At 44.4% G+C, this 26444-nt stretch overlaps 2 protein-coding genes across 5 annotated transcripts in view; both read left to right on the top strand.

Annotated features, from left to right (window-relative positions):
- The first annotated feature begins 2181 nt into the window (after positions 1–2181).
- On the top strand, positions 2182–5733 carry LOC118091912 (guanine nucleotide-binding protein G(I)/G(S)/G(O) subunit gamma-11). Of its 4 annotated transcripts, none has more exons than XM_088653583.1 (3): positions 2182–2643; positions 2924–3021; positions 5328–5733. In XM_088653583.1, the coding sequence occupies exons 2-3, from the start codon at positions 2926–2928 to the stop codon at positions 5451–5453; spliced, it is 222 nt and encodes a 73-aa protein (XP_088509709.1). In that variant the 5' UTR covers positions 2182–2643; positions 2924–2925; the 3' UTR covers positions 5454–5733. The 4 variants fall into 4 exon arrangements, with proteins under 4 accessions (XP_088509709.1, XP_034985387.1, XP_034985388.1 ...); XM_035129496.3 differs by having other exon boundaries at positions 2920–3021; XM_035129497.3 differs by lacking the exon at positions 2182–2643 and adding an exon at positions 2651–2779 and having other exon boundaries at positions 2920–3021.
- An 8035-nt stretch (positions 5734–13768) lies between these two features.
- Positions 13769–26444, top strand: part of LOC118091708 (putative acyl-CoA dehydrogenase 6) — a 49919-nt gene continuing 37243 nt past the window's right edge. The window contains exons 1-2 of the mRNA XM_035128939.3: positions 13769–14196; positions 24298–24418. Coding sequence (XP_034984830.3) covers positions 13849–14196; positions 24298–24418 — 469 coding nt within the window. The 5' untranslated portion in view covers positions 13769–13848. The remainder of the gene's footprint in view (positions 14197–24297; positions 24419–26444) is intronic.

Raw genomic sequence — 26444 nt, 5'->3', positions numbered from 1 at the left:
GCAAAAACCAGTAAACATGTTTCCATTTTTAATATAAATTTTATTAGAGTTTATAGAGAAAAATACAAAACTTAATATCAAATCTTTTTTTATCCAACATTAGTCTAAATAAGAGAAAAACATAGCAAAAAAGAAACAAAAGGGAGAGAAGTAGATATAAAAAAAGCTTAAAATAGAAAATAGAAAATATAAAGTTCAAAAACTAAAAAACTTCCAATTCTTCATCTGTCTGCCGTATATAAACATTTTACTTCATCCACTCCAATATAACGCCCAACCAAACCACTTTCTATAAACAAACTTTATCTTCAATCCCCAAATCCAAGTGCCATTATTTCATTTTCTTTCTCATGCAAAATGTCTATGAGAGGTTTCCAATCTTTGGTAAATGTTAACAACTTAAACATGTGCATTTTGCCATCTCAGCCAAGTCCATTAATTTTAACAACCATTCTTCCATTGCATTGCTGGTAATGCTGAATCGTTCCATCTTTGCACATGTAATAGTCTCGTCACTGTAATCATGTATTGAAACAAAGTTCCATTGACCTTTTCTAATTGTATATCTGTAAGTCCAAACAGGAAGAGGTCTGGTTTCAGTTGAAAGTTAATCTTCAAAATTCTCCGTATTCTTATCTTCTTTTTTGGGACTTTTTTTTACATGTCAAAGCATGATAAATATCCATTCATGTTCTTTATATTTCCAACAGGTATTCGGAACATTTTTATACATTCTAAATAATTTCTCGGGAGTTAAGTACCACATGTTTCCTATGCAGAAGACCTCAACTTTTCCCTCGAGCATCTGAAGTTAACAGGGCTGGGACTTTGGAAAGCAAATTATACTGGGTTAGATGGGCCAGTAGTCCACAGGGTCATATAAAAAGGGCACTGAGTGAATAGCACTTACTGTGCTATCTTCTCTTTGGTGATCACTCGTAGCAGAGTAAGATTGTCTTCCATGAACACAGTTTTAACAGTGAGTCAGTAAGTAACTGTGAAGGCCAATTCTGGATCCACATGTCCTTCCACAGTGGGGACATTGGTTTCCGGGTGGGAGTTGATCACGGTGAGGGTTTGCCAAGTGTGCCTTCCTCTTAGCAAGTTTCTCCCTTGCGGCCTGAGTTTGTGCATTTTCAAAGTCCATGACACCTTTGGTAAAGGCTGTTCTCCAATTGGAGCGCTTGCAGGCCAGGGGTTCCCAGTTGTCGGTGTTTATACCACATTTTTTTAAAGATTTGCCTTAAGAGTCTTTAAACCTCTTTTGTTGACCACCAGCATCATAGCACTAACAATACAGTGGTACCTCGGTTTATGAACACAATTGGTTCCGGAAGTCTGTTCATAAACTGAAGCGTTCATAAACTGAAGCGAACTTTCCCATTGAAAGTAATGGAAAGTGGATTAATCTGTTCCAGACAGTCCGCGGAGTACTTAAACTGAAGCGTTCATAAACTGAAGCGAACTTTCCCATTGAAAGTAATGGAAAGTGAATTAATCCATTCCAGATGGGTCCGCCGATGGGTAAACTGAAAATTCGTAAACCAAGGTTTTCATAAACCGAGGTTCCACTGTACTGTGCTTCAAAGGAGTTTGTAACCTTTTGAAACACAATAATTCGCAAAGCTAGTGCTGGTGGTCATAGCAGAAAATAAGTCATTTTAAAATAAGAGAGACTTTAAGCCCAGGGAGAGGAGCTTGTGGCGCTCCAAAGGCTAATGGACTCCAGCTCCCATCAACCCCAGCTTGTTGTTCTTATAGTCAATTGCTTCAAGATGCCTCACAAGGAGGGAATGAAATAAAGAATACCCAGAAGTAATTACACCCCACTGCATATAGGCATGCACAGCCAAAATAGGTTAGCAGCCCAATATATGCAAATAAACAAGCTGTTGCTAGGGTGTTCCCCTGCTTCCCTTGGGGTGGGGACAAGGACAACTCTAATAGTGTTTCCCCCCTCTATAGGTTTGCCTTTTCTATTTTCCCATGCTGCTTTCCAAGCTACCCTATTGTTTCAGGCCAGCAGAAAGGGCCAGACATTTCCTTAGCAAACCTGTTTCCTCTGGAGCACTCAGCATGGATGGCATTTTCCATTGTAGAGAAAGCCGAAGCACACATCCTGTCTCTCAGAGTTTTCCTCCTCCCATCCTACCCCCCCTAGCTCCGCAGTCCCTCTTCATGCACACTTGAGAGCTTACAGCCTCCAGGTGTGTTAATAATCCCATATAAAAAATTCTCCAAGGGGATTTCTCTGTGAAATCCCCTGACCTCCGTTTTTCCCCTCTCCTGGGGTCCGAGATTCTTTCTAGGTAGCGATAGAGCTGGTCAACTCCCCCCCCCCTTGTGTGTGATGTTAGGGAAATGTTAGGGAAATTTGGGGATGGCCTGGAGACAGAGGAGCGAAGTATGGTTTTCCATGTATGTGTAATGCTTCTTTTTGGTTTGAAGCAGTGAAAACTAGAGAGACAGAGAGAGAGAGAGAGGTCAAACTGTGCAGTTTAATCAGATTAGGACGGATTCTGCTGATGAATTAAAATCCTGAAAGTAGTTACTAGGAGCTCAAAGAGCCTGGCAAGAAAGTTGGCTGAACAGGAAGTTGCTGCCGCTGCTACAGAGAAACCGGGACAAACTCACAAAGAGGAGGTAAGGATTTTCTGGGGAGAAATGAGAGGGCAGTGACATAATTAGGTAACTTTAGACGCCGGACTTAATTATATTGTGCCCCTGCTTTTTAGCTCACTCATTCCTGCTGTGTTTCGGGGCCCTCCTGCTCATTTTGGTGAGTGGGGCCATGGTCCTCTGCCCTAAAGTCCAACCCCGATGGCACCACCAGGGTGGGGAGGGTGTCTTATGCACTCAGCTGCACCTCTCAACCTCATTTAACTCTCTTTCTCCCTCTCCCTCTCTCCCTGCTTTAAGCCAGCGATGCCAGCAATCAATATAGAGGATCTGAGCGAGAAGGATAAACTGAAAATGGAAGTGGAACAGCTCCGGAAAGAAGTCAAGCTGGAACGGCAGCCGGTGAGTGTTGTGTGGTTTCTTTTTTTATTATATCTGGGGAGCCTAGCTGTTGGTTGGAACAGCTCCTGTTTTCAGTGGCAGGCGGATCAAAGCCCCAGCCTGTTTGTTTGGAAAAGGCCTTGTGTGTGTGTCTGCAGCTTGCTGGTTACAAAGCAGTTTGGCAATTTGACTGCCTAGGATCATTAAAGGGGCCTCGAAAGGAGGCCCAGATTGAAGGGAGGGGTGTGTGAAAGGGAGGAAGAGATTGATTAATTTTTGTAGACTCGGGTAAAATCAAATCAAAACAAAACAAAACACAACCATCTCTCCCTGATACATAAGGGACACAGGTAGGGATAAAAGATCTGAATTGTATTCCATTGTGGGGAAACATTACTCTGGATTGCGCTCAAAAGGTACACATGTGAAATCCATATGAACATGAGAAACCGCCTTATACAGTCAGACTAATGGATTATTTAGATCTGATATTCCTGCATTGCAGGGGTTTGGGTTAGATGAGACTTGGAGTCCCTTCCAGCTCTATAATTCCATGATTTTATACGACTGGCAGAAGCTACCCTAGCTCCTCTCTCTAGCCCTACCAGGATATGCCAGGGATCCCCAGCAATTATTGCCAGGCAGGGGCGTGTGATCAAACCAAGTGATTAAAAATGTGATTGACTAACAGCAAGTCTCGGGGTGGGGGAGAAATTCAAAACAATTCACATGTGCAGGTGACCCCTACCTAATCCACACTTTACAAAACACTAATAGAAGTGAAACAAACCATCCTTTGAAAGGTGCAGTTTGCTGAATTTTGCAATGCGTCTCTCGCCTGAGATAGCTTCCTCATTTTGAGGAAGGGCCGTCTCTCCAGACTACACACAGGGGACTAGCATGTGAGGTAGAAAGCTAATCTAGAACCTGCCCTATCATGAGAATATTGCATTGCAGGGGGTTGGGCTAGATGACCCTTGTGCTCCCTTTCAACTCTACAATTCTAATTATTCAGCCAAGTAACGGATACAGAACTTCTTAGTACTTCTGCGTTTATTTCTGTTCTATCCCATTCCTGATTTAATCTATCATATGTACAACTGTGAAAGGAGTATAGGACTATCAGGATTTTCTGTTTCTTGGATACAAAATGTCTTGGGCTGCTTCTGCCCTGCCTGGCCCGGCCCCTTCTTCCCAAAAACAACCACAATTTGGGAATCACTGACACACTAGGGAATGCCAATTGACATCAGCTGCAGAACTGATGACACAGCCTGAGTTCAAGTGGAAGCTGCAATTACAAGGAAAAAGGAGAAGCGTGAAGAGGCTAATTATGGGGTAGGCAAGCAGAGGGCTAAATTTGGGGCTTTTTACTGCTTTAGTACAAGACTTCAGGGAGCTGAGGTGTGTGATATAGTAAGGAAGAAATGGCCAGATGACTAGGGAGGGGGGAAAACAAATTGGGCATGAAATATTTCCATGATTATTTCCAGAAATCTGGACAGATTTGCCTTTCCTGGCAAATCTTGTAGAGAAGTGGAGATACTCAAAAGAATTGCAAGAAACTACGTTTTCATAAAGTGGCAGGGTAGGTGGTAGAAGGTACTGTTATTTTTCACTAATATTCAGCCATAGCCCAATGGATGAGGGATGGGGAACCTGTGCCCTCCCAGAGGATACTATTTTCTTATTTTTATTTATAATTTACTGAATTCATATCCTGCCCTTCCTCTCCAGGCGGGTGTGAGGTTTTTTTTTTTAAAAAAAAAACATAGCAAATATAAAACAAATTGATGGTACAGAATACAGGCAATCCTCATTTTGTGTGTGGGTTCCATCCCAGACCTCCACATGCATTGTCAGAGTGCACATAAATCTGTTCCTCCGCCCCTTTTGTGGCGTTTTGGAGCTACTTTTGGGTTTGGCGGCATGCGCATGTTATTCGGACACACCAGGAGTTGCCTGTATTCCTACTACTCAATATGTTTTCACATGCAATGTATATTTTCATATGCAATTTAATATCATAACTTTAAACTGCTGTTATATTCATTTACTTTCTTTATACACTTGCTTAAAAAAACCAAATTTAATCTATATGTCATATTCTTTGTAAAGTGCCAAGAGGTTTCACTTACAGTTATACAAAATTTTGTTAAATAAAGCAAGTTGCAGGAAAAATATTTATACATAGCAACTTGCAAATTTTGCTTCTGGTGTTTATCATTAATTAATATGTGTAGTGTTTGTGTATCACTGTGAAGCTGTTTTCTTGCCTTCCAAAACGGCCCCTGTATTTAGATTTCTTTCGCTCTCTCTTTTTGAAGGTTTCCAAATGTTCTGAAGAAATTAAAAATTACATTGAAGAAAGATCTGGAGAAGACCCTCTGGTTAAAGGCATTCCTGAAGACAGGAACCCTTTCAAAGAAAAAGGAGGATGTGTCATTGCTTAGAAGAACATGGTTAAGCAATATTGAAAGTGGAATAAAAAGCATCCTAGCATAACTAGCCAGATTTAAGTTCCAGGAGTCCTTATTGAACAAATAGACAGTGATAATCTTTATTATTATTATTTTTTTTAAAGAAAACAAAATACCTGCTTATAATTTTATTCCATGAAGCAGATTCTTGCTTACTGTATCCCTAAATAAATTTCTAGAGGCTGTTTCCTGTCCTTTTAATTTCCTGCACATGCTGATTTGAGTAATAAAAGAAATCTATTTGAACAATCAACTACAGTGTTATTTTTGTAAAGAGAATGCTAAGATGCATGGTGAAAGGTTTCTTTTTTTCTTTGCAGAAAATAGAACCATAACTGTGAGAACACCATGATAGGACTGTTATAATAAAAATAGTTCATTTACATCTGGTGAAGTACAATGATTATGTGAGGGTTTTAGTTTTTTGGTCAGCTGCAGTTGTGTGGTGGCAAATTCAGAAGTGCTGGGGCTTCTCATGATAGTCACAGCCATGACCCACCTCGCTACCACCCTTCTAAGATTATACAACCTTTTAATGTTTTTATATTGTAAACTGCCCTGTGAACTTCAGATGCAGGGCAGTATAGAAATTTAATAAATAGTAATAATAAAACAAGAACATTCTAAGATTATATTTACCCAATAATAAAAATAATAATTAGGGATGCATTGCTATAATTAGTGCAGATCTCCACATGTTGCTTTAAACTAGATCCTATTTTCTATGCAAATGATTCCGGTTGCTCCAATATCTTCTTTCAGAGTGACTTAAGTTGCATTTCCCTTGAAGTTCCATTGTATATAACAGAACCTGCACACTATTGCCTTGAAACTGAGGCACCTGGTTTCAGTGTTCCTAAATGTTTAAGCTTTGGAGCTACAGAACAGCAAGTCCTCAATGTTCACCCCATGCGCTTTCTCCAAAGTGACCCTAGGAGCCAATCCTCAATGGCTGACTGACCACCTTTCACTCTGATTGGCTCCAATCAGCACAAAGGATGAGAAGGCTTTTTCTCAGTGGCTAAAAAACTTGCCTTCTATACTAACAGAGTAGCTCTAGGACACTGGAGTCAGGGACCCTGCTGTAGAAACTGTCACAGGTATTCAAGCCTCCACGACCCTGGACTGCTGTAAACAATGTACTTCAGATTAAACCGGCTTTATTCGTTTTTTAAAAAACCCTTATCTACTTCTTTTTGTTTAGAAAACAAATATTAAAGCAGTTCACAACAGGCGATCCAAAATCCGATTAAAACCAAACCAACAAAAAGCAACTGTAATCAGGTAAATAAAGTTACAGGTAGGTAGCCGTGTTGGTCTGAGTCGAAACAAAATATAAAAAAATCCTTCAGTAGCACCTTAAAAACCAACTAAGTTTTTATTTTGGTATGAGCTTTCGTGTGCATGCACACTTCATCAGATACACTGAAACAGAAGTAAATAAACTATACAATAGCATGACTGCAATAACCTTTGGCCCTCTGTGTGTTGTTGGAACAGAGGAAGCTGCTTCATATGAACAGACTACTGGTCCATCTAGCTCAGTATTGTATACATTGATTGGCAGAGACTCTCCAGGATTTCAAGCAGGAGTCTCTTCCAATCCTACCTGGGAGATGCCAGGGATTGAACCTGGGAGCTTCTGCTTACAAGGTAGCTGCTCTACCACTGAACCATGACCCTTCCCTACAACTTGTTGGGATTCCTATGCACTGGCGAGCTATGTAACGTGAGCCAGGCTAGTGTAGTTATTGGGTTTGTTCCCAGGAGAAAGGAAGTCTTTATCTCCCTATGCTCACATGATGTTTTTCACTGTACTCTGTACACTCTTTCTCTTCCGGCTAAGCAAGATGCCAGACACAATGCTGTATCTCTCTTGCCATATTAAAGTAGTTAAACTCTACTTACTGATTCCTGTGTATTGTTCTCAAGCTGAAGGCAATCACAATTTGCTCTAGCTTCTGTTAGCTGTGTGGGGGCAGGCTAGCACCTGCCCCCCTGGCTACGGATTGCTAACACAACTATCAGCCTTGACAATTGGCCATGCTGGCTGCAGTTGATGGAGTTCCACAGCACCTGGAGGGCCCAAACTCCCCCCCCCCCGACACAGTGGGCACCACAGTGGAGAAGACTCTTCCCAGGACCCCAAAAACTCAAACCTCAGCGTAGGACAGCCTTCTTCAACCCTGGGAACCCAGATGTTTTTGAACCACAACTTCCATGATCTCCAGTCACCTCGCTCCCTGCAACTTGTGGCCTCTCCCTCTCAGAAGCCAGCCGTGATGCTGTGTTCGGAAGGCAGGTCAGCAACCCTGCCCTGCCTGTGCCACCCCACCAACTGCGACTGGAGCCGTTTAAGGCAGTGGGGCTCTTTTACTGAACTTGAGTAGGCTTTACTTCTGAGTAAAACAGAAGGCTTGCACTGTTAACTCATAGGTTCAATGAGGTATGTGGAAGCTTTTTCCAGCAGGAAGGCTGCATTTTTCTTGGTTATGAACTGCCTGTCCACATGCAGACTCAGTTCTCCCCAGACCACAATTGAAATTTTAGTTAATTTTAAAATTAACCAGAAATTAAATGGATTAAGTCCTACAGAATAATAGGAAACGCTTATATTGAACCAGATTACCAGTGCATCTTGTTCAGTATTGTCTAGACAGACAGGCAGTGGCTCCAGCATTTCAGACAAGAAGTCTTTCCTGGCCAATAGGGACTGAACATGGGACCTTCTGCTTGCAAGGTAGGTTCTCTGCCACTGAGCCACCGTCTTTCCCACTAAGCCCCATTGAATTCAATGGAACATCCTCCCAGGTAAGTAAGGGAATACAGCCTAAAGATGTAAAAGTATGGAATTGATGATTTCTAAAGAAAATATGTACTTTTAATAGACTTATACAAACTTGATATACTTACTGACAATCTTAATGTACACACTTATAAAAAAACGGCAGCTAGCAAGCGCAACATAGGTATTCTCTCTTGTTCCCTTTCTTACGCAGGAGAGAATACCTCTTCCAAGATGCCTCCAGGTCACATAAGAAGCTGCTGAGACACACCATTGGTAGTCCATGTTGTTGTTGTTATTATTAACTGAATTTATATACCGCCCAATACCTGGAGGTCCCAGGGCGGTTCACAGAACAAAATCGAAATATAAAACCACAAAATCTATAATCAAAATTGTTGTGTATTGAGTCAAAGGATTTTATATCTGTATTATTATTGTCTGTATTTGCATTAGGATAAAGTAACTGCCTTTTGGTTCCAGAGGGTACAGCTACTATTGGTTCATTTAAGCTGCTGTATTTGGATCCTCTGTCTTATTGGTTTCCTCCAAAAGGCAGCACTGTGATTGCTTGATATTGTTCCCTCCAAAATGTATCCCTTCCTAGCTAGTCCCCTGTCCCTATAAATGTAGCTTTCCTCTCCTCAGTCTTCAGTCTTGTTCACTTTAATAAAGAGCTGTTACTAGAGAACTGTCTCCAGCATGTTTTGTCAAGAGAGCTGAAATCACAAACCCCACGTCACAACAACTGGCGACGAGGATGGGATCCGGAATGCTGAGGAGCGGTTAAACACAACCCTGCCTCAGAGTCCGGATTGCAGCTGAGAACAAGACTCACTGGCCAGCTGAGAAGACGACCCTGCCCGCTAGGACAATGGAGAGTCCAAGGGTATTGGAGCCCTTCCAGCCATCAGAGCCCCACACCTGGGAAGACTATGTCGAACGCTTCGAGTTCTTTGCAGTGGCTCAAGGGATCACCGATGCCAGCAAAAGAAGGGCCACATTCCTGAGCTACTGTGGGCCCGAGACCTTCAAGCTGGCCAAGGCATTACTTGCTCCAGCGAAGCTGAGTGAGACATCTCTCAAAGATATTCTTGCCTGCCTAACAAGCCACTTGGCGCCTACTGAGACCAAGATGGCCCGGCGGATGGAGTTCCATAAGAGGCAGCAGCATGCTGGGGAGTCTGTATCCACATTTCTGGCTGAACTCCGGAAGCTCGCTCAGCACTGCGGCTTCCAAAATCTGGAAGAGACTCTCCTGGATCGGTTTATTGGTGGTCTGAGCAGCAAGAAAGCCAGAAGACGCATCGTGGCTAAAGAAGAGGTTACCCTTGCTTCAGCCTTGAAAGAGGCCACCGCCACGGAGAATTATGAAAGAGAGGAGCTTGATGCCAGTCGCAAGGCCACTAAGCCACAGATAGAAGTTGCGCATGCCATGGACGAGCTAGAGGCTACTCCGAGCCAGAGCCCAGTCCGTGGGGTCGAGTCGGTGCGTCAGGCCTGCACAGTGCACAGAGATCGCCGAGGCAGTTGCCCAGGTTGTGGCGGAAACCATGAAAGGAAGAGTTGTCGTTTCAGGGATGCTATCTGCCGGACGTGCGGAAAGACGGGTCACATCGCCAGGGTCTGTAGATCGGCGGCGTCGGGAGCGACAGGAGCACCTAGACTGGAGCATCGCAGACCGCCCACAGCAACTCGTTTTCTAAAGGACTGCCACTACGTAACGGAGATCAACGGGAGGGCCGTGCAGTTTCCAGCGCAAGGCAAGGCACACGTCAAGGTGAAGATTGAGGGTCAGCAGTGCGACATGGAGGTGGACTCCGGATCCGCATTCACCATCGTGTCGGACCAGACCGCGAAGACATTCTTCCCCAGGGGTAAGTTGCCCCCTCTGGAGCCCTTTCCGGCAACCTTGCAGTCGTACTCAGCAGGCCGCATCCATGTTATGGGAATATGTGCCGTGAGAGTACAGTTCCGGGACAAACAGGCTGTACTCAAACTGGTGATTGCGAAGGGCAGTCGCCCCAGTCTCCTGGGCACTGACTGGTTCCCTGCCCCGGGACTGAGTATCTCAGGGCTTAATTCAATCCAAACCTGCCCTGAGATGAGTGAGGTATTATGCAAGGAATTTGCTGGTCTCTTTAATGGAAAACTGGGTTGTTATAAAGGGCCCCCAGTTGACTTCGAGTTGGACCCCGGGGTGGCTCCAATCCGACTCAAACCAAGGCGAGTGCCATTTGCACTGCAACCCAAGATCGAGGCAGAGCTGGATAAATTGGTCAAGCAGGGAGTTCTCTCACCCGTGGACTCTGCTAAGTGGGAGACTCCAATCGTCACGCCCCTTAAAGCAAATGGGGAAGTCAGGATATGTGCAGATTACAAATGTACTATCAATAAGGCACTCAGGGGAAACTCATACCCCATTCCAGTCGTATCACATCTGTTGGCTAAACTGGCTGGGGGCAAGGTGTTCGCCAAAATTGACCTGGCACAAGCTTACCAACAGCTGCCAGTAACCCCACAATCAGCGGAAGCACAGACTATTGTCACACATAAAGGGGCGTTCAGAGTTAACAGATTACAGTTCGGAGTTTGTGTGGCCCCAGGGATTTTTCAAGGGCTCATGGAACGCCTGTTAAGAGGTCTGCCGGGGGTCTTGCCATTTTTTGATGACGTTTTGATTGCTGGAAAAGACCCACAGGAACTGGTTGCGCGTGTCCGTGCAGTGTTGCTCAAGTTCAAGGAGGTGGGGTTGCAACTGAAAAAAGAAAAATGCAGTTTTGGGGTGCCAACTGTGGATTTCTTGGGGTTTAAAATTGATGCATCAGGCATCCACCCCACAGATGCTAAGATTAAGGCCATCATCGAGGCACCACGACCACAGAACAAGACGGAGTTGCAGTCATTCCTGGGACTTATTAACTTTTATCATTCGTTCTTACGCCAGAAAGCTTCGGTAGCTGAACCATTACATAGACTATTGCAGAAAAAGAATGTGTGGCGATGGGGGCGGGAGCAGCAGAAGGCTTTTGACTCCTTGCGAGGAATGCTGAGTAGCAGGAGCGTCCTTGCTCATTATGATGAGTCAAAGCCGCTGGTCCTGGCATGTGATGCCTCTCAATACGGTCTGGGGGCTGTGCTGAGTCATAGGGAACCGGATGGGTCGGAAAAGCCCATCTCTTTCTATTCCCGTACGTTGTCGCCCACAGAGCGCAACTATGCTCAAATTGATAAAGAGGCACTGGCTATTGTGTCCGGAATCAAAAGGTTCTATGATTATTTGTACGGTCGCCATTTCTCCATTGAAACGGACCACAAACCACTGTTAGGGTTGTTCAACCCAAACAAACAAACGCCACAAATTCTCTCCCCCAGAATGTTGCGTTGGTCAATATTCCTGAATGGGTTCCAGTACACCTTGACCCATGTGCCGGGGAAACAGTTGTGCCATGCTGATGCGCTGAGTCGATTGCCCCTTCCTGGCGGGAGCAATGAGGATCCTGCTCCGGCGGAGCACATTATGATGCTAGAAACACTTCCGGGGGCTCCTGTAACAGCTACGGATATAGCTGAGAAAACGAGGAAAGATGCTGTTCTCTCCCGTGTGCTCACTTGGGTGGGGAGGGGGTGGCCAGGTGGTCCGCATGAAGAAAAATTCAGGCCTTATGCGACAAGGCAGCACGAATTGTCCATGCATAAGGGTTGTCTCCTATGGGGAGATAGGGTGATAATCCCAGCACCACTGAGAAACAGGGTTCTTGAGACGCTTCACATGGGACACCCGGGAATGGTCAGGATGAAGTCGCTAGCCCGATGTTATGTGTGGTGGCCTGGAATGGACCAGAACATAGAACAATGGGTACGAACATGCAAGGCATGCCAAGAGGTGCGGCCAGAAGTGGCCAGAGCACCAGTCCACTGGTGGGAGCAGTCCAGGACTCCCTGGAGCCGGCTGCACATAGATTTTGCTGGGCCATTCCAAGGGAAGGTCTTTTTGGTTATCGTTGATGCATATTCCAAATGGTTAGAAGTGGCGATGGTCCCTAGCATGGCATCAGCTGCCGTAATCAAGGTGTTGAGGCAGCTGTTTGCTACCCACGGGTTACCTGAGACCATTGTATCAGATAATGGGGCAGCTTTTGTATCCCAAGAATTCAGGGCATTCTTGGCTGATAACTTTATAAGAGGGGTCACATCCGCGCCCTTTCACCCATCCTCCAATGGGCAGGCTGAGCGCATGATAAGAACAGCCAAAGAATCCATTGCGCGCTTAATGGAGGGTAACTGGTCGGCTCGCATTGCGCGAATGTTATTTTTGCAGCATGCGACGCCGTGTACTGCGACGGGCAAGTCGCCAGCTGAGCTGCTCTTAGGTAGAAGACTGGTAACGGTGCTGGATTATGTCCACCCAGATAAAATGCCAAACCGTAATTCAAGAGCAACCCCCCAGGCTGAGACTGACACAACAAGGTATCTCGCCCCTGAAGATCTGGTCTGGGTGAGGAACTATTCACGAGGTCCGCGGTGGGTGGCCGGTGTGATCACCCGGGCTAGTGGACCTGTGTCCTATTATGTGACCTTGGAAAATGGGCAAGTTTGGAAGAGACATATAGATCAGCTGAGGCGCCGGGTGCTCAGCAGGGAGGAGTCAGATAATTCATCCCTGGCTAATGACGCACAGCTGCAAGACCAGAGTGAAAATGGTCCAGAGGTACAGTCACCAGGGGCTTCAGCAAATGAACCAGGGTCTGCTAGTCCTCATGATGACGAGGTACAGGTCGGGGACCCTGAGATGTCTGGGACTCCATCTGTTCCTGATGAAACCCCTATAGCAGCCCCTCCACCACAGGTAACACCCAATCCAGAACCTGCAACACCTGTTGTCAGGAGATCAGGTAGAAGTTGTAGGACCCCACAGTACCTGAGGGATTACGTCTGCTGTGCTCACTAGGGGGGGAGGGGTGTTGTGTATTGAGCCAAAGGATTTTATATCTGTATTATTATTGTCTGTATTTGCATTAGGATAAAGTAACTGCCTTTTGGTTCCAGAGGGTACAGCTACTATTGGTTCATTTAAGCTGCTGTATTTGGATCCTCTGTCTTATTGGTTTCCTCCAAAAGGCAGCACTGTGATTGCTTGATATTGTTCCCTCCAAAATGTATCCCTTCCTAGCTAGTCCCCTGTCCCTATAAATGTAGCTTTCCTCTCCTCAGTCTTCAGTCTTGTTCACTTTAATAAAGAGCTGTTACTAGAGAACTGTCTCCAGCATGTTTTGTCAAGAGAGCTGAAATCACAAACCCCACGTCACAACAAAAATAAAAACAGCAACCCAATATCACCCCCCCTCCCGACACCATGCCTGCATTACCAGACAAGGGAAACAGGCATTTCTGCTTCACAAATGCTGCCCACCCCCCATGCAAATCTGCTAAGCGACTCAAGCGCTTGTGAATAATTAAATTAAATACATGTATATTGTTTGCAGCTTTCGCTGTTGTTGGTTTATTTGCAGGGAGCTGCAAAGGGAAGGCTCCACTTTAAGGGTGCGACGATGGTCCCTGGAGCTGACGCAGCTCCTGCTCATGGACCGCCCGCGAAGCCTGACGAAACCTTTTCCCAAGCGACGGAAAGCGCGCTCGCTGAGGCTAAGGGGGGGAGGGGCGTTTCGAGAGGCGGCCCAGCCTCGCTCCGTACTTCTCCGCCGCAGGGGCCACGCATGCTCTTTAGCGGCCCTGCCGAACATGGCCTTGTGCTGGACTTTTGCGCTAAGGCGCAAAGAGGGAGCCAAGTTGCTGCTCCTCTTGCGCGGGGCGCAAGGAAGCTCTCCTCGCAGTCGGAGCAGCAGCGCTGCCGCCGTAGCCGGGTCCCCCCCCGGAGACCACCTAATATACACGCAGGAGCATTTCGCCTTGAGGGCGTCTCTGAGAAAGGTATTGCGGGCCGGGGCGTCTCGGCCTCACCTCCCGCCTCGCCTCTTGTTGTTGTTTTTTGTGCAGAGAATTGGGCGCTGGAATCCGCAGCCGCGGTGCCTTTTGAGTTCAAGACCGCATCCAGACCCCGCATTGAATGCAACAAGGTGCCGCTTTAAACCGATCACGGCTTCCCCACCCACCCAAAGAATTCTGGGAGATGTAGTTTGTGAAGGGTCCCGAGAGTTCTTAGGCGACCCCCTGTTCTCGGAGAGCTACAATTCAGAGTGGTTTAACAGTCATTCTCTCTTCCTGGAGAACCTTGGGTGTTGTAGTTCTGGGATCAGGGGACTCCTAGCAATGCTCCATTAACAGACTACATTTCCCAGGATTCCATGGGGGATACATGACCGTTTAAGGTGGTATCATGGTGCTTTCAATGTATGGTGCAGATGTGGTTTTACTGTCAACGGCTGCAGACTCCCATTTTTTGCCCTGAAGGCAGTGGGCATTTTCCTTTTCCTGGCAGCCTCCGCTATTAGCTTCCATCAGGCCCAGCCAGCATGGTCAAGAACCAGGGATGATGGGAATTGTAGGCCAGCAACTTCTGGAGGTCCTCACATTGGCTAGAACAAAACAGACTATCTACACCTAGGGAAATTGCATGGGTGTTTCATTGAGTTTTTAAGTTGGGCTTTGAGTTCTGAAAAAGAAAAAAAGTCCTGAAGCTGAACAGGGATAACATGAGGTAGTGATGCTTTGTTCACAGTGCCATGCAGACACTCCTTAAAAACCAAGCAAACTGTGGACCTAGGCGTGGAAGCAGCCGGACTCCGGTGCAGGGTCCAGAACTATGAGACAAAGGGATAACTGAAAATGCAATGCTGGTGGTATATGCTCTTACTAGCAGCATTCTGAGTAGCTGCTCCAGTACTGGCATAATTTGTAGATGGGATTACAAACAATTGGGATAACAATTATGACTCAAAGGAGAAACTGCACCACCCTGATTACTGAGCCCTGGCGTGCTTTGGGAGTTGGTTTGATTAAAATCTACAAGAACATTACATTATTTCATCATTAACTAATATGCTAAGCATTTCCAGTTACGGTACTCAATTTTTTTGTTTCCTAATACTTTCAAAAGGTTGGGGAATAGTATTTTAACTCAGTAATGTGTTCCTGTATGACTGGACGTACACTGTGCCGTATTTTTTAGCATTGTAAGGCTGCAATCCTATACTAACTTTGGGAGGAAGTTCCCTTGAAGTCATTGGGACTTACTTCTGAGTTGACATGTATAAGATTGGTCTGTAAGGAGGCAGCCACAAGTCTACTATCTTTCTGCCTAAGCACTCGCGTTTCTTGTTTTAAAATAAAAGGTGAGGGAGGTATGACTGAGAATCTTTGCTTATGATTAAACATTCTGGTGCTCTAGTTATTCTGAGTAGGAACTGTAGGTATCCTGCATGGGAACACTGGATTATACCAACACATGCATTCCTGCTGCCTGTGAGCAGGCAAATATTGCTGATGCTTATCTGGATATGATGGAATCTTGGTTTCTTTCACTGAGTGGAAAAACTAGGTTTACAGGAATAGTTCTGTTTCATGTTGTCTTTCCTCAGATATACTTTGACCAGTGCACGAGCCAGGGTAATCATTTAGCTTCCTTCACTTCTTTCTTGCAAGCCTTTCAGCAAGCATGCAAGACTAGAGATTTCTCAGGATATCTAGGGCAGCAGATCTCAGACTTCTTCTGCAGCTATTGAGGTGCAAGAGGGAGGTGTTGGCATGCTCCAGAAACCTTAGCTTGTGGTTAGGGAGCTTAAGCAGAAGCCCAGGTTTGGACAGCATACTGAGCTAAACCTTGGCTTAGCTCAGTGCAGTGCAGAAGTTAAAATAAGAAGAAAACGGACCAGGTAGGAGCAGAGCAGCTTTGAACTCTCTGGGAACCTGTGTAGTCCCAGTGAGCCATGGTTTGGCTGACCATGATATCTGAAACAGGCCACTGTACCCTTTTCTGACTAAACTACAATACTTAGCCTCTCCATGGAGGGAAAGAAACTCTTAATTGTGCCAGAGGCAGGTCACAGAACACATGTCTGAACTCCGAATAAGCCTTTCTGCTTCAATAATACTTCGGCCACGATAAATACTTTTCTTGGCTTGCCTCTTAGAACCTTCCTGTGGACATTAGTGAAACACAAGGGATGTTTATTACTACTGTTGGCCGAAACCATTGTCCTCTTGTCTTATCTTCCCTGGCCTTCCTTGCAAACTGAGAGAGAAGGTGCTCTGCAATCTTATTTTGATTGTGCTTCTTTGCTAAATGAATACTGAAAAGTATTTTAGATTCCAAAAGAAGAAGAAAGGGGAGACGATATCTTTGAGAAGCCACAGTCAACAATATTAATCCTTGAGAAGGTCAGTGAAGTTTAAAACATTGGTGTGTCCAATTAGAGCCTGTAATCCGGTTAAGCAAAGGAATGCAGTATTTGAGCTTCCCGTAGAAAGGGATAAAGCAAGACTGGACATGGTAGGAGTTGCTTTAGTTCACTTTGTTTCTGGTGATTCCATCAATGTATGACATGATTCACATAGATGGGACTGAGCTAAAAATGGCTGGGGAAGGAATGATGTTACCCTGCCCCCCCCCCCCCCGGTCACCTCAATCTGTCAGCACAACAAAAGGCACGATACATGCAAGTACATTTTACGTCCTTCCTAGACCAATGACACTCTTTGGAAAAGGTTTAGGTACACGAGTTTGTGGTATTTGAAGGAATTGCTGTGACATATTTGACAATAGCAGGCTCATAAGCCTGTGAACAATTGACTGTGGCATGAGAAGGGGCCTTTTTGATGGGTAGTGGCTGTGGAACTGAGGGGATGGAACTATCTGACCTGGGAGGCTTAAAAAAATACCACATTTATACCCCACCTTTCCTTGTAAGAGCTCAAAGTGGCATACACACTTCTCCCCCTCTTCACTTTATCCTCACAAGAACCCTGTGAGGTAGGTTTGACTAAGAGACAGTGATTGGCTCAAGGTCACCCAGTGGGCTTCATGGTTGAGTGGGAATTTGAACCCTGTTCTCCCAGGTGTTAGTCCAGCACCCTAACCGCTACTCCACACTGGCTTTTCTTATGTGCCCACATTATAGACGTACTGTCTTGCAGTCAAGACTGTGCTATCTTCTATTCCTGGCTTGCTGTAGTATTTCGACAGATTATTCAGCTGCATCATGATGATTATCTGATTGTGTTTCATTATATATTGTGTTTACATTTTGCTAGCTCTTTCGAAGGATCTTCCAAATGGAAAGCATCATATAACATTTAATATAAATAAATAGTTTTATGGGGAAAGGCCCAAGGAACCTGTCCTGGAGAGTAAAAAGTTATGAGAGGAAACCTAAGACCTCAGAGCAATTCTCAAAAAGTGGGGAGGTTTTATGGCAGGTGAAATCTGCAGGCTTTTGTGGTTATCCAAGGCATTCTCTGAGTCAGATTCACAACAGAGTACTCATTTTCTATATAGTATGGAAATGCTGTGTTTTTGAAGGGTCTAAAAGCCCAACGCAGGTGGCGCTGTGGGTTAAACCACAGAGCCTAGGGCTTGCCGATCAGAAGGTCGGTGCCGTTGCTCGGTCCCAGCTCCTGCCAACCTAGCAGTTCGAAAGCAAGTAGATAAATAGATAAGTAAGTAGATAAATAGGTACCGCTACAGCGGGAAGGTAAACGGCGTTTCCATGTGCTCTGGTTTGCCAGAAGCGGCTTTGTCATGCTGGCCACATGACCTGGAAGCTGTACACCAGCTCCCTCGGCCAATAACGCGAGATGAGCGCCACAACCCCAGAGTCGGTCACGACTGGACCTAATGATCAGGGGTCCCTTTACCTTTAATAGCCCAACAGCCCTGTTGGTTTTTCCATTAAGTAAATTGGGATTAGGACTGCAGTTGCAGGTGATTCTCTCTAATTTATGTGTATGATGGGCAACAGTGAGATGGTACCTGCATATTTAGGTGGAAATCCTATGCCCACTTAACCAGGAAGTAAACCCTGTTGGAGTTAATGGGACTTACTTCCGTGTAAACATGTGTAGGATTATACTGTTGTTTGACAAGTGTATCCCAGTAAAGTTGTTTTTAGCTATCTCCCATTCAGGGGTGTGGATTCCCAGGTTCAAAATATTACCCATATTTGGAACTCCAGGTTCTCAAGGGAAAACATCATTTTCTTGTCGTTGTAAGAGGCTGCCTCTTACCATTGCATTCTTGGGTTGTCTAAAGCCAGGGCCTTGGGTATCAGCTAGAGTCAACCCTAGACCTTCAAAATGGGAAACTTAAGGGGTGTGGTTTCCGTTGTTCTGAATATGAATAGGGATGGTACTGTAAGCAGTTTTTAGTGCCTTCTATTAGAATCATCCCCAGACTTTATAATACAGTACAAATGAAAACATGCTGTATTGTGAAGTGAATTCAAGAAATTACTTTTAAAAGTTCCTTTTAGAGTGATTATCCTCTTGATTATCGGTATAAGTGGCAAAAATAACTATTGTCTCTGGCAGTCATTGATCTTAATATTAGCTTTTAAAATGGCCCTGTTGTCATTAAAGAACTATGTCTGTCTCTTTGCTCATTCTTTGCTCCTACTATCTTTCTCCTCATTAATTAAAGAGCAGTCTTCATGAATTATTTTGTCATGAGGCTATGAGAAAGTATTTTCCTTGCTGTTTCCCTCTGGCATTATAGGCATAGCAAGACACTGTTAATATAATAACTCAAATCTGCTCTATTTATTAGGTCCCAAAATGTAATTACGGTAAGCACCATACTGGTCGTATTAATATATACAGGAGCTAAAGTGGATATCACAGTTACGAATAATACTTAAGGGATTAATTAATTAGGCTACATCTGCATCTTAGAGCTAAAGCACTCTTATTCTACTTTAACAGTCACAGTTTTCCCCAAAGAATTCTGGGAATTTTAGCTTTTTAAGTGTGCTGAGAGTTGTTAAGCGATTTCTATTCCTCTCACAAACCTACAATTCCTAGAGATTGCTGGGAAGGAGGGTTGTTTCTTAAACCACTCTGGAACATAAATTCTGTCTACAATTAGTAGCACCTAATTTTGGACAAGAGGCTGGACTTGTTAAAAAAAAAGGTTGTTGCTTTTATTTTCCATTGCAACCTAAAAACTGACCTTTAATCAGTTACTAAGGTCACCAGACTGTGTATTTTAAAATCTTTCTCAGATGATTTTAAATGTCTTTTAAAGTCTTGCATAGATGACCCCATGCTTGGCTTATGATCAAGGGCAGATTTCATTAAGGCCCACTAAGTAACTTTAACAGAGGTGTAGGGGAATTGGTACTCAGCTGCCTTTTACTATTTTATCTTAACTGTTATTAGAAACATTGGACAGAAATGAAATATAAAAATCATGCATATCCATGTCTTGTTCCTCCTATGACTAATGGAAGCCGATCCAGTAGGCATGTTTTTTTTTTTTCCAGATTGAGAGCACCACCTTTGCTGTAGGAATTGTATATACTGGTAATTCTGTATTGTGGCAAATAACTAATCATGAACAACTGCACTTTCTTGTGCATGCATGTGAATGAGCACAGAATTTCATTAAGGTGGTGTCACAGTGGCCTGGGTGGGCTACTTCAGAGTAACGACTCCACACAGCTCTGCATTTTATCCTTTTATTGGTGCTGTGTATTTACAGTGCTGAAAGCAGTGCTATTTACAGATAGTGGTACATGTTGTTAGTCTTCCGCAGAACCTCCGAATGGCGGTTTGCGCGTTTTCCCCCAGCAAAGTAATCTTGGCATGCTGAATCTCCTCCCCCGGCGCTTTTTACGCAATTCCGGAGTAGCTGGGATCGGCCTCTTTCCCACCATCTCCCTGCTTCCCTGTTCCTTTCCCCGGCGGTGCCTGTGCTCCGCTAAGGTACTCAAGCTCCTGTTTCCACTTCCTGAATCACCACTCGAAGTCTCCCCCTCCCCACTGGGGGAGGAGCTGGTATTCAGTATGGGAGGGGGCTGCCGGTACCTCTTATCCCTCACAGGTGGGGTTGTTGATGTCTCTTCAGTATTGGTTAATGCTCCAGGTGTGTAGAGTATATCTTGAGATGAAAGAGGGTGGAGGAGGAGCATCCTTTGCCTTCATGGAGCTTTGTGGGCAGCAGCAAAGAGCATAAGACAAAGTTTGTGGTCCAGCTATCCTAGTACAGTTGTACCTTGGAAGTTGAACGGAATCCATTCTGGAAGTCCGTTCGACTTCCAAAACGTTCAAAAACCAAATGGCGGCTTCTGGTTGGCTGCAGGAAGCTCCTGCAGCCAATCAGAAGCCGCGGCAGCCCTGTCGCTTCCAAAAGAACAGTCACTTCTGGGTTTCGATCGGGAGCCAAAACATTTGAGAACTAGGCTGTTCGACTTTCAAGGTATGACTGTATTAGAATCTACAGTGCTTTATGGTAAGATAATGTTATCAAGTTGCAATAGTTTGCAATTCATCCCAGATATAGCCTAGTTCACAACTTCTACTCTGTATTTGTTTGCGCTTGGTGACCATTTGGAGGCCATGACTGGTGCAGAATGCTTTGGGACAGCTGCTGACGGAGTCTATAATTTATTATTTATACCCCGCCCATCTGGCTGGGTTCCCCCAGCCACTCTGGGTGGCTTCCAACAAAACATTAAAATACAGAAATCCATCAAACATTAAAAGCTTCCCTAAACAGGGCTGCCTTGACATGCCTTCTAAAGGTCTGGTAATTGTTGTTTTCTTTGACATCAGGTGGGAGGGCGTTCCACAGGGCGGGTGCCACTACCGAGAAGGCCCTCTGCCTGGTTCCCTGTAACTTGGCTTCTCGTAGCGAGGGAACCGCCAGAAGGCCCTTGGCATGGACCTCAGTGTCCGGGCAGAACGATGGGGGTGGAGATGCTCCTTCAGGTATACTGGGCCGAGGCAGTTTAGGGCTTTAAAGGTCAGCACCAACACTTTGAATTGTGCTCGGAAATGTACTGTTCAATGAAGCTGAATGTTGGATGATTCAACAGAAGGAAGTAATTCTTACCACAGCTACTGTTAACCTGCAGTTAATCGTGCGTGCGCGCACAGAACAATCTGACTATCTAGAATGTGTATACAGTAGTACCTCAGGTTACAAACGCTTCAGGTTATAAACTCCGCTAACAAAGGAATAGTATCTCAGGTTAAGAACTTTGCTTCAGGATGAGAACAGAAATCGTGCTCCAGCGATGCGGCAGCAGCCGGAGGCACCATTAGCTAAAGTGGTGCTTCAGGTTAAGAACAGTTTCAGGTTAAGAACGGACCTCCAGAATGAATTAAGTTATTAACCAGAGGTACCACTGTCATTATATACAGTCATACCTCGGTTTAAGTACGCTTCGGTTTGAGTACTTTCAGTTTTAGTACTGTGCGGACCTGTCTGGAACGGATTAATCCACTTTCCATTACTTTCAATGGGAAAGTTCACTTCAGGTTAAGTATGCTTCAGGTTAAGTACAGACTTCCAGAACCAATTACACTCATACTTCGGGTTAAGTACGCTTCAGTTTAAGTACCGTACTCCGCAGACCCGTCTGGAATGGATTAATCTACTTTCCATTACTTTCGATGGGAAAGTTCACTTCAGGTTAAGTACGCTTCAGGTTAAGTACAGACTTCCGGAACCAATTGTGTACTTAAACCGAGGTACCACAGTATATCCATAGTGGAAGCCTGCAAGGAGTTGATACCATCACTGGAAAAGGAAGCCCAGGACTCCTTTTGTTTGTGCTGATTACAAGGCAAACACTTGGCACAGACGACAATCATTAATAACCCTGTTTAATCCATTTCAAGAATGCCGTGTTAAAGGAGTGGTATAGGGAGTATTGACAAGAAAACACTACTGTATATTCTTACAGTAGTAAGAACATCTCAAGAGAAGCTCTACATAGATTTGTCAACACATGACAGTTTAGAAAGTAGATGTGTTTACTTCAAGATTTATATGGTTGCCTATTTTTGCACCATGAGATTTGCTTATTTTCCTGGTGAGGGGGAAAGGATTAAAAACAGCAAACACACTTATTTTGTAATAATGATTTTGCATTCATCTCTGTCTTGCTTCAGCACATAGCCAGTTTTCACGACAAAACTGAACAAAAAAGCAGTAACTTTCTGATAAAAAGACTAACATTTCTATCTATTAGATGTCAGAGGAGGAAAATTCTAAGGGTATATAAACTGATTGTTGTGAGGATAAAATGAGATGCGGTGGTAGAACTGCAAATATCATCATGAGCTCTATGGAGGAAAGGCAGGATATAAATAAAGGTGCTGGTCAGCAATTAGGCTTGTTCAATCTTCTTACTGAAAATCAAGTTGCTGCTATAAGCAGATTTCAAGAAACCTGTTAAAGAGTGTTTCAGCGGTGTGTTCTTTATTATAAATATATATATAAAATACAGTAGATGGGATTCAACTTTGCAAGTGGAACCTACAACAAAATGTTGCAGTGTGGAGTGTTCAGATTTCCAGCCATGCCATTCCTGTCTCACTTTCCAGTTTTCTGTCTCTCTGGCCCTGTCAATCTGCATTCTGTGACCACTCAGCCCAGTGTTCATTTGGCTGATGGGGGTTTTGTGCCTTCTTTGGATTCTTTCCACCCAAATATTTTTTGTAACTTTGGGGTTTCACAAGCCTGCTGACACCTCTTCCATGTGTGAAGGTGTTACAGTGTTGGCTATATAAGCCATGACACCTAGCCTCAGAAACGGGGGAAACGATTTCAAGTTCACTGACATAATATACTCTACTGCACATAAGTCAGTAACTCACTTCCTGCAAACTTTGGTGTGTCATCTGAATATGTAACCTGAATGCTGACTTTTGTACCTCTGTGATAGTTTTAGCTGTTTGTAATAAATTGTGTGTTTTTTCTGACAAAAAAGTGCTTTCCTTCTCATGTTAATAGAACCATCGAATGGTAGAGTTGGAAGGGACGCCCAAGGGTCATCCAGTCCAACCCCCTGCAATGCAGGAATCTCATCTAGATCATACATGATCATTCAACCTCTGTAAAAACCTCAAAGGAAGGAGAGTTCCACCCCCTCTTGTGGGAGTCTGAGCCACTATTGAGCAGCTCTTACTGTCAGAAAGTTCTTGATGTTTAGCCGGAATCTCCTTTCTTGTAACTTGAATCCATTGATTTGGGTCCTAGCCTCTGGAGCAGGAGAAAACAAGCTTGCTCCATTCTCCGTATGACAGCCCTTTAGATATTTGAAGATGGCTATCCTATTTCAATCTCTTCTTTACCAGGCCAAACATACCCAACTCCATCAACCATTCCTCATAAGGCTTGGTTTCCAGAACCTTTCAAGATTTGTAAGGAAAATAATTCTTATCTCATATTTTTTTCCCTGCCTCCATTTACTTCCAAGCAGCTTCAGTACACCTGCGGGGCAGGAAGGATTCACAAAGGAGTGTGTGAATTTCTGTGGTTCCCCAAAGGGGACTTAGTCGGAAATGGGGAAAGAGCTGCTATTTGTCAGGCCCTCCAGCAACCTTCACCAATCTGTTGCCCTCCAGATGCTTTGGACTACAACTCCCATCAGCCCCAGCCAACACATGGAGGCTAGTCCATATGGGCAAATGGGGCCTATCAGCTTTCCCCCTGCTTAGTCTCCATATTGCCATTTTAGAACTCAGTGGGGAGGAGGAGGGGCAAACTTAGAATTTGTTGGCTTTACCTTTCATTGGCTCTGGCGCCATCTACTGTGGGGTTCCCTGGCTTCTGCCCTACCAGCCAGCACTGCCTACAGGATGATTTGAATTGAAAGAGTGATTAAGATGAGGGAAATCTCCCAAGAATGGGAAAAGTCAGCTGTCCTTAGGTGTTAACAAAGTGCTTTGCTTCTATTTAAGAAGAGAAGCGTGACATACACACCCCGCCACAATCTCATTTAAGCTGTAGCATCTGGTGTTAAGCCTATCTAGCCCCACTGAAGCTAATGAGACTCAGCCAGGGCAAATAGCACAAGCTTAACTTTCCAAACTCTTGTCTCCCCCTCTCCCCCATTTCTCAAAATACAGATTATTGACAAAGAAATCAACCCATTTGTGGACAAATGGGAAGAAGAAGGACAGTTTCCAGCACACCAGGTTTTTAAGATTCTGGGGAAAGCTGGATTCCTTGGAGTGAATAAGCCAACTGGTAAGAAATAGTCTTAAGCCTTTACTTTTAATGTAAAATGCATGTTCTGGCCTTTAAATGGCTTGGTTCAGAGATTTACCAAAAGCTGTTTCTAAATTAATCTCAATAGCTATTTGTAAATTCATCTCATTTGGAACATTTTAAAGCCGGGGGGGGGGGGGGGAAGAGAGAGAGAGAGAGAGAGAGAGAGAGAGAGATTTCACCAAGATACATAGCAGTTTCCCCTACCCTCCCAACCACAGGTGTAATTTGCTCTGGGTGTATTCCAGGAAATATTTAATGTATTCTTGCAGAGCCTCCTTAAACATTCGAATGAAGAGTCTGACCTTATGAACCATTGTGCCAGCAAACAGGTGTGTAGGATGAGAATCAAAGTTCATTGTGGTCAATCTGCCTTGTGTGAACTGACTGCATTTTAGAATTTAATGCAACAACTGAGAACGGCAACAGAAGGTTGCAGTGCTTTTAAAAGAGCCAGCCAAGCTGGCTCTCATCAGTACCATTTCTTTTTATCTCCTGTCTCTCTCCCCCTCTCCCCCAACAGTCAGTCAGTATTTTAAGGTTACTGAGCATGCTTAGGCTTGGTTTTTTATTTATGGGGTTTTGTACTTCTGAAAAACTTGGGGTTTCCCTGAGACTTGCTTATACCTTCCGTGTGTGTGGTGCTATTTTGTCTACCTAGGGGCTGGAGAATGTGATCACCGTGTCAACCCCATAAATCTGAGGATGGTTTCATAATAGGATTTAGGGTTGCTGCACAGATCCATTACACAGGGCAGCATAGAAAAGGACAAGGACGGTGGGTGCCCCAGACCTATAAAACACATTCAAAGCCTACCCTCAAATAATTATGGGAATTGTACTTCACACATACCCCACAGACCTACAATTCCCAGCACCCTAAAAAAACTAGTTCCCAAGGTTCTTTGGGAGAAGAAATGTATTTTGAATGTGCTTTAAAGGTCTGGGGTATATACAGCCAAAGGTAGTTTCATTAGGGATAGGTCCAGGAGAACATGGGTTGTTGCCAAGTTACATTTTTTCACCTTAAGGTCAGGAGGACTGCTAACTTTGAAAAAGAGCCATTGGTTTGCTCTGACTCAGGTTTTTGTTAAAATCAGACTTTTAACTTTGTGGCAGGACACCTTGTAGAAATTGTTTTTTTTTAAAAAAATTAATTTTTATTGATTTTGCATAATAAAATTTTACATAATAGCAAAGACCATACACATACATAACATATTTTTCACATTCTCCTACCCCCCTCCCAGAGCTCTCTCCTCCCACAAGAGAACCCCCCCGAGAGGAAGGCAATCAAATGTGGTTCATTTTATAGTTGGGTCTCTATCCACCTCCCCCCTTCCCCCCCCCGAACCTCCCTCTGCCACCAAGAGGTCCCAGGATGGCAAGGATAGGGACAGGCGAATATCCACCCAGCTGTTGTCTAACTTTAACTTTCAAAAACGATAAGAAAAAAGAAAAAAAGAAAGACAAAAAAAGAAAAAAGAAAAAACAGAAGAAGAAAAAAAGCCACAGCGTATCTAATTTCCTAAACATTGTCTATTGGGCTTCCCCAGACCCCCCCCCCCTTTGTTGATTTTCATTTGCCAGCTCCATCTTTACAGTTTTCACTATTTACCAACCATTCTAATCTCATTTAATTTAAAATTGTCCATTTAGCCAATTAATCAAATTATCAATAATTTTTTTTATTTGTTTACTTATATATCTCCTTCCATTCCCCTCCTTCTCCCCACACCCCAGAACTCTCCCTGCCACTGAGAGCCTCCAGGGTACAGAAGATAGGAAGAGATGGCTCTTTTTCCAGCTGGTTCTCCCCCTCCCCCCCTCCCCCCCACTCCGGGAGTCCCCCTCTGCCACCAGGGAACCCCAGAACGGAGACGACCACGGGAGGAGGATTAGAGAACCCCGCTATCCCATTATTCATTCTTCCCAGCTATACTAATAATCTTCTTTCCAATCTAAAAAGAAAAACGCACACACATCTCTATTCTACTTTCCCTCC

Source organism: Zootoca vivipara, chromosome 11 (assembly GCF_965207765.1).
Source record: "Zootoca vivipara chromosome 11, rZooViv2.hap1.1, whole genome shotgun sequence".
NCBI classification, from domain to species: domain Eukaryota; kingdom Metazoa; phylum Chordata; class Lepidosauria; order Squamata; family Lacertidae; genus Zootoca; species Zootoca vivipara.
The sequence above is the reverse complement of the archived record's forward strand: the minus strand, read 5'-3'. Positions and strand labels throughout refer to the sequence as shown.